This window comes from Callospermophilus lateralis, chromosome 16, assembly GCF_048772815.1.
Source record: "Callospermophilus lateralis isolate mCalLat2 chromosome 16, mCalLat2.hap1, whole genome shotgun sequence".
Lineage (NCBI taxonomy): Eukaryota > Metazoa > Chordata > Mammalia > Rodentia > Sciuridae > Callospermophilus > Callospermophilus lateralis.
In genome coordinates, this window is record NC_135320.1 from 81,524,121 (window position 1) to 81,536,862 (window position 12,742).

Consider the following 12,742-nt stretch of genomic DNA (forward strand, 5'->3'; position numbering starts at 1 on the left):
CCTGTATAGCTGTTTTGGCTGTGGATAGCCAACATGCATTTTGATTAGAAGCTCTTGGCCATTCTGCTTAAACCATGTGTTAGTCATACTTATTATATCAATATTTTGCCTACTACATTTGTCCATCTTCTAGAATTGTGAGGATATAAGGAGTTAATACATTCACAACATTTAGCTCAGTGCCTGGCAAATAGTAAGTGTTCAATAAACTCAAGCTACTATCATTATTTTAGTAGCACAGAAAAGAAGGCATGATAAAGAAATATATTTCTGTGGCTTAACTAAGTCAAATTTTCCAGTAGCCAAACTTGGCCCTACTAGAAAGATTCCTATTAAAATACTTCTATGATGATTATATGCACGTTACCTATTTGGATTTCCAAAGGGACACTCTGAAATTGGGGTCTCATGCCTCCATTTTACAGAAGCAGTCATGGAGGCTCTACATTAAGCCACCCATCCACAGCCCATGCTTAGTACCAGGGAGACACAGGAAACAGCCTGGGGCTGTTGCTGCAGTCAGGGGTTCCCTGTTTCAGACAGTGTGTCCCCTTAAATACTTCATACAGTGATGACAGCAGTCATTCCTTCAGGGACAATTCGCCATGATTACATCCAGCAACAAACTGTACCTTTAAGAAAGTGGACCCTTGACCAAGATTCTCAAAGTATTGTCAACTGAAAAGTAAGGTCAATGTCATAATAAATGTTTGATTTAACTAAAATTTTTAGGTTGCATATTGTCTCTTGGACGATGGATCAGGTCACAGCTTAGGAGCATCGCTATCCTTTCCCATCTATTTTTTGGCTACTGCCTTATTTCAGGTCCTCCCTTCTCTCCCCCTCAATTGATACAAAAATATCTCCCAACCAGTTTCTCTCCATAATTTGTTGCCTGATGCTATGGGAGAGTTAATGCAAGTAATTAAAAACTGTTCTTCATACCCTTTCCAGTGCATCATTTCTTATTATTGTGTTACTACCAGGTATTATAATCTATCACCTGGGTTCCTCAGTTCTCAAGAAGATATGTTGATGTGTGGACTTGTGAGGATATAAGGAATTTAACACATTCCAAATTGATGTTTCTATGGATGCATGATTTCTGAAGAGTTCTACTCTCCATCTTCTTCTGCCCCTCCTCATGTGTCTTGAAGTCTAATGATGCTCTAAGTAGGAGTAACTAATCATAATGTTGTCTAAGGTTGGCACAATTTTCTGATGTGTCTGTGATTGGAGGAAATTTTCTACCACATATTTGGACTGATCAATGAGTAAAGGGCCAGGATCATTTTTAGTGTTGGTGCAAAAATTGTAATTCTTACCCAAGCAAAGCAATTATTTAAATTGATGAGGTCTAATGATAAAAGATCCAAATGCCATATTTCAGCCTCACAGCACTGGCCCCTCATTCTCTTTCTGGACTCTGGGAATTGATGCTAGGATCCTAATTCTTTAAATAAATGCCAGAAAGTGGGACAGAGTCTCAGAAAATGTGTAGAAAATACCTTAAACTGGGTTTTGGTTCTGACAACAAAGAAATAAAGTGACCATAAGATCCAGAAAACCACTAAATAAATAGTTTATTATCATTACATTTTAATATTTGCAACATAATATTCTGAAGTCCCTAGACTTTAAAACTTCTATCAAGCTTTTTTTTTTTTCCAATTGGAAAAAGTACTTTTGAGTTGAATAAAAAAATTACAACTTGTGTAAGTGACAGTTGGTTAAAATTATAAAATTTTTGGTAAAACTATGTAGCTGGACTTCTCTTTTGCACCTCTTAATGTGCAAATATTGTCCACCAGCTATACCTCCAACTGCATCCCTTGACAATAAAACTCTAGAAGTCTGAGCCAATTGTAACCAAGGCTTGACGAAATTCAGATCTCCTGGTAGTTTCTCTGTGCTATGCTTTCTTGCAAACTAGAAGAATTAATGCTGGACCTCAAGTTTTCCTACATTATAATCAAGGAGTTGTTTGGGTATTAATAGACTCTGACTCATATAGTTAAAAAATAAACTACCAAATTGTCTTATCCCAAGGACAGAAAAGCAGTACTTAATAAACTAACAAAAAAGATGTCCTTGAATTTTTTCAATCTATCCAAATTTCACTTTTCTTTCAAACCCTCAAATTCCAGAAAGGACATAAAATAGTCCAGAGGGATAAGGTCCTCTGTAGAAAGAGAAGTGATAAAACTCTAAGGATCTTAAAGCTTTTTGATGTTAGATGTTCATTTCTTTTGCAAAGTCATCTCTCATTTCTCCTTCTTAAGGTCAAGATACAAACTGGTATAGAAAGTCTGTAGAAAGTTTAACTACTTAAATGAGATTTTTATGTTGTTACAAATCACAGAGTTTCAGAAGTGATCGCGATTTTGGAGATGTTTGGTCTTATTTCTTCATTTTATAGGCAATAAATCCAAGCAATCAATAGATCCAATCTCCCTATGGTCTCTAATGGGCAAAGATCCCTGGAAAATGAGCTCATGACTGCATTTCCAGGGCATAACGCAATACCTGACTCATGGTGCAGCTCAATAAACCTTTCCACAGATTAAGATTCACACACCTACTTAGTTATAAAAATCTCCTGTCTTCTTGGTGTCAGTCCCATTGTCCCTCTTGAAATCAGTTAGAACATTATCACAATTCATCCTTGTTGTTTGGGAAGCACTATCAAGTGCCCAAATGAACAGTTAAGACCATGTGCAGCCTTTTCAATTTACCAAAGGATGACCAAAAAGAACTTTGAGTTGGAACCTGAAAGCTCCTCTCTCCACAGTCCTTAAGGAAGGTAACTCCACATGTCTACACAAGAGAGGGACATGGTAGAGTGGACACTTGAAGCCTCTGTATTCACCTATCTACTTGGTCTTGAGACATATGATCTTAAGACAATCCTGTAGATAATTCATAGACAATCCTGATTTCCCCTTATAATTTCACATTGGCTTTAAGATAAAATGCAAACTCTTAACATTGCTGATGGGCCCTGTAGGCTCTGGCTGTTCCCAGACTACTGTCCATCTGTCACCCCCTTTCCACCTCAGGCCTCACCAGCTGCCTTTGCAACATATCCTGATTTCCTCACATGTCTAGCTCTCCACTCTACCATGTCTATCCTCAGGATCCTGCTGCTATCTACCCCCATTTTAAGAAACAGTTTAGACATCTCTACCCTGCAAGCCTTCTCCAACATACCAGATTGAATTAGCTGCTCCTCTTCTATTGCCCTTAAGCACCTGGACTTTGTCACAAAGCTTATTGTTCTGAATTGAAATTATACATTGCTAATAACTCCACTATGCATTAATCTTTCTGAAGGCAAAGGCTATGTTCATCTTGTTCCTTTATCTCCACAAGAACACCTATGATACAAACTTGTGGCACAATTAATTGAAAGTGAAATATAGTTAGAAAATAGTAAAGCTAGCAGGTCCATTGGTTCACAGAGGAGAACTAATTAGTGTTTAGTTTTTGTGAGAGAAGTCGAAGGGCTCTGTTTTTCACCATATACCATCAAATACTGCAAAGGACAGATGGGGTAATGTATCTTTCTCACTATGCACATTGAAGGGCTGGGTAAGATGGAGGAAATCACAAGTTACCTGATGGTTTTAATCATGCTGAGTCCCATTTCAACACAGCAGTGGGCATGGTCCTGGCGGGGCTCAGGAAGTCCAGAAACACAGTAGTAGCAATCTCCCAGGATTTTAATGCGAAGGCAGTGATGCTCCTGAAAGGAACAGAGTGAGAGGGAAAGGGCTGTGTCAGCAGAAGTATCAGTTCTTCAGAAAGCCTGGGGAAAGGTGGAAGAAGGGTTAGGTAGGCTGCATTTTGGGGCCAAGAGTATCCACCATTAAAATGTAGTTTTTTTTATTGCTGTTGTTTGGGTCTGAAATGTACCCCCAGGCTCATGTGTGTGTTAAAGGCCTAGTTCCCAGCTTGATGGTGTTGGGAGGTGCTGGGGATTTTAAGAGGTGGGGCCTGATGGGATATCTTCCAGCCACTGGGGGTGGGGGAGGGGTGGCTACACCCTTGAAGGGATCCACCACTTCCCAACTGCCATGAAGTAAAGAGCTTGCTCCTCCACATGCTGCCTGCCATGGTATGTTGCCTTGCCACAGGCCCCAAAACAGTGAGTCCAGTCAATCAGGGTCTGAGACTCCTCACACTGTGTGTCGACATAACTGTTTTCTCTTCATAGGTTAATTATTTCAGGTAGATTCTTATAGTAAGGGAAAGCTGACTAAGTATTCTTGGATAAGTGGTTGGGACGGAATGACCTCTGGGATGCCTTCTGGATTTGAAGTCATAGGGACCTATGACTCTCTAGCTACATGAGGAAGGGGGTCTCCTTGGGATAGCAGGGTCCCAGGGGAGAAGAGAATTCTTAATTTGTCCCAAGGACCACTGAGAGGACAGCCAAGATGACACACTTGAAATGCCAAGCGGTGTGCATTGTGCTGCTGTCCTAATCTCATTGAGGGTTTGAGTAACAAATGGATGAAATTAACCTCCCAATAAAAATAAATGAGAATCAGAACTGGCTCTGGTGCTTCCCTGTCTGGGTTAGATTTCCAGGGCCTCACCCACCTTCCTAAATGGCACAGATGCAATCTGCAGGACTCTAATAGCACACACAGCCACCTCAAAATTATTTTTAGGAGCTTGGGTTTCCTGTGTATTCACTACCTCAGTGCAGCTCTACTTCTGTAGATAGTCAGCCACGAGTTCTAATCAACAAGGGGAACTCAACGCTTTCAGCTGTTTCTTCCAAGATTGCTAGAGTATTGTGGCTGGAGTGGAGCTTAGAGAATACCTTGTCCACTGGCTGGTAGTGCCCAGGTTTGTGGGGTCCATCAGATAGTTAAAAAGGAAAATATCGGAGGGCTTGGGGGACTGTCATAAGGTACAATTTTTTAAAAATTGCTTAAAAGCCATGAAAAATCCATTAACAAATGCCAAAAATAATAATGCAAATATTCTCTCTAGCCCTATCACTTTATAAAAGCAAGAACACATTAAGAACAACCCATTTAACATAAAAAATGAAAGACATGATTTCTTTTTTGTACCAGGGATTGAACCCAGGGGTACTTATCCACTGAGCCACTTCCCCAGGGATTTTATTATCATTATTTTTTTAAATTTTAAGACATAGTCTCATGAAGTTGCTTAGGGCCTCACTAAATTTCTGAGGATGGCCTTGAACTTGTGATCCTCCTGCCTCAGCCTGAGAGATATATTATTAGAAAAGATAAATTCTTTACTTAATTTAATTCTTTACTTAAAATAATTTAAATTAATTTAATTCTTTACTTAAATTAATTTAATTTATAAAATCATATTACATTGCTCCTTTTTTTCATTTCATTTTGTGTCCACAAGTTAGAATTTTTGTCGATAAAGGAGAATTTGAGGGCCAGTGTCGTGATTCTTTAGTCTGATTTTTATAGATCGAAACAGTTTGGAAGGCAGGGTTTGGTGATTTCATCTACGAATGGTCTTTTGAGATCTGTCTCCTTGTTTGTTATGGCTATGGGAAAGTATGAGGGAAAGGGACTTAGCAGAAAATGTTTTCATCTAAAATAAGACATCTGCATTCTAGTCAACTTCACCAGCTGCTTGATGCAGTGGAGACATTCAGCTACTGATAGGGGAGTTTCAGTCCTTCATATTTACCAGGTGCCCAAATAATCCATCTTATTGTTGATGTATAATAGAGTAAGGGTGCATCCACTTATCAATGACAATGACAACCTGGAAGTAGCCTTCCCTGTGTTCAATATTGGTCTTCTTGTCTTTTCTCTTGGCACTTCACAATAAAATTTTGAACGTGGCAAGATGAGAAGATAGTACGTTTATTTTACAGATATGAAAGTCTCAGTATGAGGGATATAAAAAACCTCTTGTCCCCATAGAAGATTCTTAAAATCACCATCTGGACCAGATATGATAAAGCCACTCCTAATAAATAATATTTTCACAAAAACTGAGGTCAGAGCATTCTGGAAAAATCTAAGCGGGGCCAGGAACTAATGCTACTGAGCATGGGCCATGGGCGTGACTGGCAATATACTGAATGTTACATTTAGCTCATGACCACCCTGAGGCATGTGGCATATTATAGACAGGAGTTCCAGGAGGTCAGGGTCACACAGCAAATTATAGGCAGAAGTGGAATTCCAGTCCATGCCTGACTGACTTTGGGGATCCACACTCTCCCTCTGCAAAACTTCAAGAATTATGGCAAAGTCCAGGTGGTTAGGACTCCTCACAAAAATATTTTGGAAAGAGAGGGTGTGAAATGATTTTCTCATTTTCTGGGACAAACACTAGACAATGATATTAAGGTGTTCATGTTCAGGGTCCACTTTTCTTTCAAACCAAAGGTGAAACCTGGTAAACTCCTTGAAAATCTGTAGGCCCCAAATAAATAGGTCCTCTTTCTCTCTCTTTCTCTCTGTTTATATAGTATATAGAATATATTTTTCATATAAAACAAAATATACATAATATGTACTACATATTTCATATATAGAAATATGGAAAAATATTTAAATATCCACACATATAGGGATATATATACACACACACACACACACACACACACACACACACACACACACATATGCAGGAAGCCCAGCTTCTTATCTGTCAAGTTCTGTAATTTTCAAACACATTTTTCTAATCACATAAGCTGTGAGATGTCATAACAGGATTTTTCAAGCAAGTTTTTTTTTTCCTACCAGAAAATTCAAATAAATGCTGCTCAGCTGCTTTGGAAAAAGATATTTAAAAAGAAAAATATAGTCAGGTGAGATTTTCTTGTGGCTTACCAAGTTAATCTTATAATCTATTTCTTCCCATCTTGATGTCTTTGATGTAAAAATCTTGGAACAATCTGAGGAGTTTGCTAAACCACCTATGAAGATAGTGGATAAAATTGGGAGATGCAGGCACCAAATTATCAAAGATCATCATATTTTGGAGGGAGGTAGATATTCACCTTCTGTGTTAGCTATACCTTTAATGTTTGGATTTTACATAATGAACAAGTATTATTTTAAAAAATAGAAAAAATATTGTTAAAAAATAAAAAAGACTCAAAAACATTAATGCCATCAATGTTCTTTATAAAAAGAGTTCTATGAAGAATCACTACAGATTTTATGGTACCATCTAAGTGTAATCCCACAAGTAAGACATGGATACACTGTCCTGGTAAAAGTTAAAGCACAGGTGAGGTTTCTGTCCCCTTGGAAGGCCCCTTGTTCTCAAATGGGCACTCTGGCAGCCCACTCCCTGTCCCTCCCCAGAGGCTGCTATGGACACAACTGCAGGCACATTCTTTACATCTGAACTATTCTCCATGTTCTTTAGCCATATATTTGCATATTATGTTTCTAGATCTGAAATATGATATTTTTCTTGCAACAATATGTCATGAAACATTTCTGTATTGGTATACAAGATGCTCAGTCTCATTCAGGCATTGATTACTTTTGCATAGTGATGGATTTGTTTCTTATTTTTACAAATTGACATTGCTTCCCATTTTGATGGAAAGTTTTTTAAAAGGTTTAAGGTATAATGATGGCAATAATATAACAATTAGTGTGTCATTTGTCTTAAGGTCTTCATAACACCTTCCTGATTTGGATGAGGAAGGGATAAATAAAGGCCTTACTTTATTAAAAAAAGATCAAAAGCAAAAGTTACCAAAGTGTGTCAAGGGAACTATAAAAAGTACTCTATGTTGAGCAGCTTGAATCACAGACACTAAAGAATTCAATCAAATTAAGAAGAACTTTCCTAGAAGACTTTGAAGTTACCCCTGTGGTTTAATAATGCAGTGAATATAGGGTACTGTGTATGCCATTGACAGGTGAGATGGGTTTTCTCTGATCTCTCTGTAGCAAAAATTTATAGCAAAGGATCAAGACAAAGCAACCAGGGAGCACTTAGAGGCACAGAATTTTGATGTTAAGACACACACACACACACACACACACACACACACACACACACATGCAAATCTGAACCCTGTTCATACAAAAGCAGAACCTGTAACCCAGCTGATGAAGTGACTTGCCTAAGGCTGGGGACAGAATAGCTTTGTCAATCCAAAGTGAGTAGAACTATTCTCACTGCAGTTTCTCAAATCTTTCCAAGGACATTTCCCTGTAATAGTAGGTACTGAGGCACCTGGGGCTGAGGTAGGGGTAGTGGAAAGAGGGTTGGATGTGAGGTATGTGAGTATATAGGAATACTGATTTTGAGCTAGTCTGCACTAAGGCACTTCACCTGCACTGTTAATCTTTCCATCCTTCAAATTATAATAGGAAATGAAGACTCAGCTGAACTGCTCTGGGTCATTTGAATCAAGGGTACACTTGAATCTCATCCGCCATGCTGCATGTGTGAGCAGCAACACCTTTTTGACATCTTGTCCTTGTACTCTCCACTTGCCTGGGGAGTGGCTTAGTGATTAAGAGCAACCCCCTATGCTCAGTTGGCTTGGGTCTCAATCACACACACACACACACACACACACACACACAAAATCTCCTGAGGCTTCTGGATAGATCATTTTACTTCTTTGAGACTCAGACACTTGTTTTGTAAGATGGGAACAATAAAGAGAGCAGATTGAGGTCACCCAGGGAAAGCACTCAGTACAGGACAACACATCCCCCAGGGGTCACCATGTTTAACATTCTTATCAAAATCAATAATATGTTGACTCCATCATATGTCTCTGTTTAATTTTACAGACATTTTTTTTCATTAAGATATTTTCACTAGTCTCAGGCCCCAGGGGATAGATGGTGACTCCTTGTGCCCATTGGTACTTGGTTGGCTGTGTGTCCGCACTTCACTCCCAGCCCTGCAGGTTGTAAAGGATCACCAGAGCGGAAAAGATCAAGCTACAGAGCAAAGTCCCCATTCCTTAAAATGCTGCACTCTACCCTCTGAGATTTTTTTCTTCTTTTCTTCATCCATCTCATTTCTCACCAGAGCTCCTGTGCCCTTTACATGCTAGCAAGTTTGAGCTTCTTCTAGTTCTCTAAACAAGCAGTGTGTTTTCACAGTTCTCTGCCTTTGCACAGTGTCTGAGCCTAAAAGGCACTCATCTGATCCTATGCCAGAAAGGCTCCGCTGTGGCTCCTGGCCCAGCCTGCATGGGGCTTCCTCTCTGGATGCTGCAGATTACTGTCCACCCCTCAAATATGGATGACTCCTTCCTAACCCCCAGGACATCTGTATTTATTATTTCTTGGGATGCACTGCTTAATAAGATCATTGTCTTATTCCATTGCCAGACTCTGAGCTTTCTGTGGGAAAGGACTGGCTTTGTCTTCCCAGAGTCTTGTATGGTGCCTGGCACATGCAAATACTCAATAAATGTTAGTTGAATAATGGATTAAATTTTACTTTGCCACCTTTTCTCTGGGTCTATGAGATTTACTATGGCACCAGAAGTTGACTTTGATCTATCCCTCATCAGAAGGCTATTTTTGTTCATCTTTACATCTTTGAGAAAACTATTCAGAACCATAAAGAATGAAATAATTCCATGTAACTAATACCAACCATCCCCAATGCATAATCCAAAGAAAGGGTATACATGCTTTTCCCCAAATGTCTAGTCCTCCAGGTAAACCCCACTACTGGGCAGAGACCTCAGTTCCACCTCCTCCCTCTCCGGACTCCTGTCTGATGGCTGTCCAGTAGCTTCGGCTGACAGTTCAGGTTCCTTGGCACCCCCTGTTTGCCTTTGGTTGACTCTTCATGGCTGCTTACCTTTCACTTTCCCTCTAGGGTCTCTTCTGCTTTCTCCACATATACAGAAAAACATCTTTATTCTTACGCTCTCCTTGGCATAAATCAAACTTTTCTGATTTCTTCACCTTGCTAACTAGTGTATACACTATGTACAATAACAACTTCCCTTTTGCCAAATGTTTACAGTCATGAAACCACCACAATCAAGACACAGAGTGCTACATCACTCCCTAAGCCATCCCTTTGCTGCTGTGATCACAATCCACGCTCTCCCAAGCCAGCACGATTGCAAACACTTATTCTGTTTCCTGCCTCTGTAATTTTATCTTTCATAGACTGTATCATAAGTGGAGTCACAAAGTTATCTACTTTGCATCTCATGTCTTTCACTTGGCATATTGCATTTGACAGTCACTGATGTGCATGTATCAGTGGATCATTCTTTTTTTTTTTTTTTTTTTTTAAAATAGCGGAACAGCATTCTATTGTGTTTGTTTATCTCATTTTTAGGATTCAGCTTATGAGTCACTTTCTCCAGGAAGTCTTCTCTGATCTAAGGGTTACACGTTGCCTCTGCGTTTCCACAGCACCCAGGCTGGCTTTCCTCCTGGTACACCGCACACTGCACCACCTATTTATGTACTCCTGGCCAGAGTCAGCTTCAGGAAAGGAAGAGGTGCCTTCTTCATTCCCGTGTCCCCATCAGAGAGCACTATGCGCAGCACCTACTAGCTGCTCAAAGGCGAATATGAGGGGATGGATCTCCTTGGAGTGAGGCAATCTTGGAACAGGACATTTGGTATTCTAAAACTGAACTCCCACTTGATGCAGTCTTAATTAATTCTCACTACAGCCCATGAAGCTGGCACGATTGTATACACTTCACAATGCAGAAACTTAGGTTATTCCGATTAGAGCCCAGAGCCCACTCTAAATTACAGTGTGATAATGCTATCCCTCAGGAACCCGAGTGGCTTCAGGATTAGAAATATGTGTTTTGATAGGAAACGTTCATCTCCTTTCATTTGTTTTCTATCTTAGCTTTGATTAAGCCAGCTGAAAAATGAAGGCAGTGTCTGGTTGGCTAAAATAAAGCTGTCAAGTTAGGTTGAACAAAATGGTGGTGGGATGGTCCAGCAGATTACTGGGTCTTGAAAACAGGCAATTCATTGCAGATGGCTGGGGTTGGCTAGGAAACTGCAGGCGGCCATCACTGTATGCAAGAACACCGAGCCTGCAGCTGGATGGCACCTGGCCACGTGCAGGGGGAAATAATGATGAGGGAATGGAAAACAGAAAAGACCAGCATGACTGTCACTCAATCAGCTGTCTCTCAATTGGGAAAATTAATCTGACAAACCTCCCACCTGAGACCAATAAATAACTAACATCAGTCCCCAGAATGTGAGAGGGTCAGGGGGTCCAGGCCGGGGGACAGGATGCAGAATGGTAATGGCATTGGTGATGAAGGCTGAATCTTTCTCTTCCCTCATTCCACATGCAGTACCACACTCCTACAGAAGACTAGGAGGGAATTAAATTCAACTCACATGGGCCAGTCGATCAAATCTGGCAAAGAGCTCGTTGAGCATCCTGACCAGCTCCTGAGCGGACAAGGTCGTAGAGAGGTTGGTAAATCCTTTAACATCTGCAAAAAGAATACTAAACAGGGAAGGGGTGGGGATGGGAGAAAGCATATTAATATTTTAATCTGTTCTGGGAGAAACATCAACTCCATCCAAATAAATCAAATGTCTTTGTGGTCTGAGATTTTTGCTCTTCCTGCCATGGGAGGCAGGAGGAATGTCTTGGCATTTAACAAATATCTCAGCAAGGAGAGGCTACTCAGGTGATCAGGAAGGACAGTGGGTCAGCTGAAGGTCCTTCTGAGTGGGATGGGGGATGTAGGCAATGCAGACTCCAAAGGAATTGTTCAGTGTAAATAAATTGCTTTGTTGTGAAAAGCACAATGAAACTTCATGGGTTATGTCTATATTTTTATAAAGAACAGTAATGTAGATGCCATGAGCACATTGCAGAACAGACTCCAGGGCTGGGGCAGAACACAGAAGCTCAGCAACTCAAGCCCAGTGACATGTACTCTACCCAACATGGCAGGCAAATAGTTAGACTTTCTTCAAAATGTGAGCCCTGCTGGCAATGTTGGCAGGCTTCAGATAGAATGATCAATCTCCGAAAACTCTTATATTTTCATAGGATTTCAGCAAAGTGATGACTTATTCTACACTTATGTCTTGGTAGAAGGGCAGAAGCAGCCCCCAAGAGCCTCCCAGAGCCTGCACTGCATGGGTACCATCTTGGCTGATCTCTCAGGTGACCCTTTGAGGTAGGTACAGTGCTCTGCAGTCTGGATCTAAGGACATGAAGCTCAGAGAAGCAAGGAGACTTGCCCACATCTCACCAGTGGCCTGTGATATAGCTGGGATTGTCCACTGAGGGACACTGCTCCACTCACCTCACCATCACCTCAGGGACCTCTCAGAGGAAGGATGGGATCCCAAACAGGATGCTATGTTTTATCATTGCTCACATTTTAGCCTCTCTGAAACTTCAAAGGTTTCTTTACATACCTGTGTCTTTGTCCATGCTGTACCTGGTCTTTAGAACAGCATTGTCTCTTTTTGGTATCTATTAAAATCTATATTTATGGAGACTTCCCTGGATATGGCCAGCCACTCCATCACTAGTCTCCTGCCTGCCTATGCCCCGCTGTCAAGGCATTTAATGGAGTAGAGTCATGTGTGGCCAAGTGTGCTCCACCTCTGGGTCCCACCTACCCAGTACCCAATTTGTCTGGCCTTATTACACCTGTATCCTGAGTCCAGTCAACAGAAATACCAGAATTAAGTTCTTTTCAGAATGAGGGTTTGGCCACCCCCGGCCTCTCCTGGGGATTGTCAGAAATGCAGAATCTGAAACC

General features: G+C 40.7%; 1 protein-coding gene across 3 annotated transcripts in view; it reads right to left on the bottom strand.

Annotated features, from left to right (window-relative positions):
- Positions 1-12,742, bottom strand: part of Adcy8 (adenylate cyclase 8) — a 214,448-nt gene that overhangs the window by 117,073 nt on the left and 84,633 nt on the right. For all 3 annotated transcript variants that reach the window (XM_076835574.2, XM_076835573.2, XM_076835572.2), the window contains exons 4-5: positions 11,352-11,463; positions 3,618-3,745 (exon numbers count right to left, since the gene is read on the bottom strand). In XM_076835574.2, coding sequence (XP_076691689.1) covers positions 3,618-3,745; positions 11,352-11,463 — 240 coding nt within the window. The remainder of the gene's footprint in view (positions 1-3,617; positions 3,746-11,351; positions 11,464-12,742) is intronic.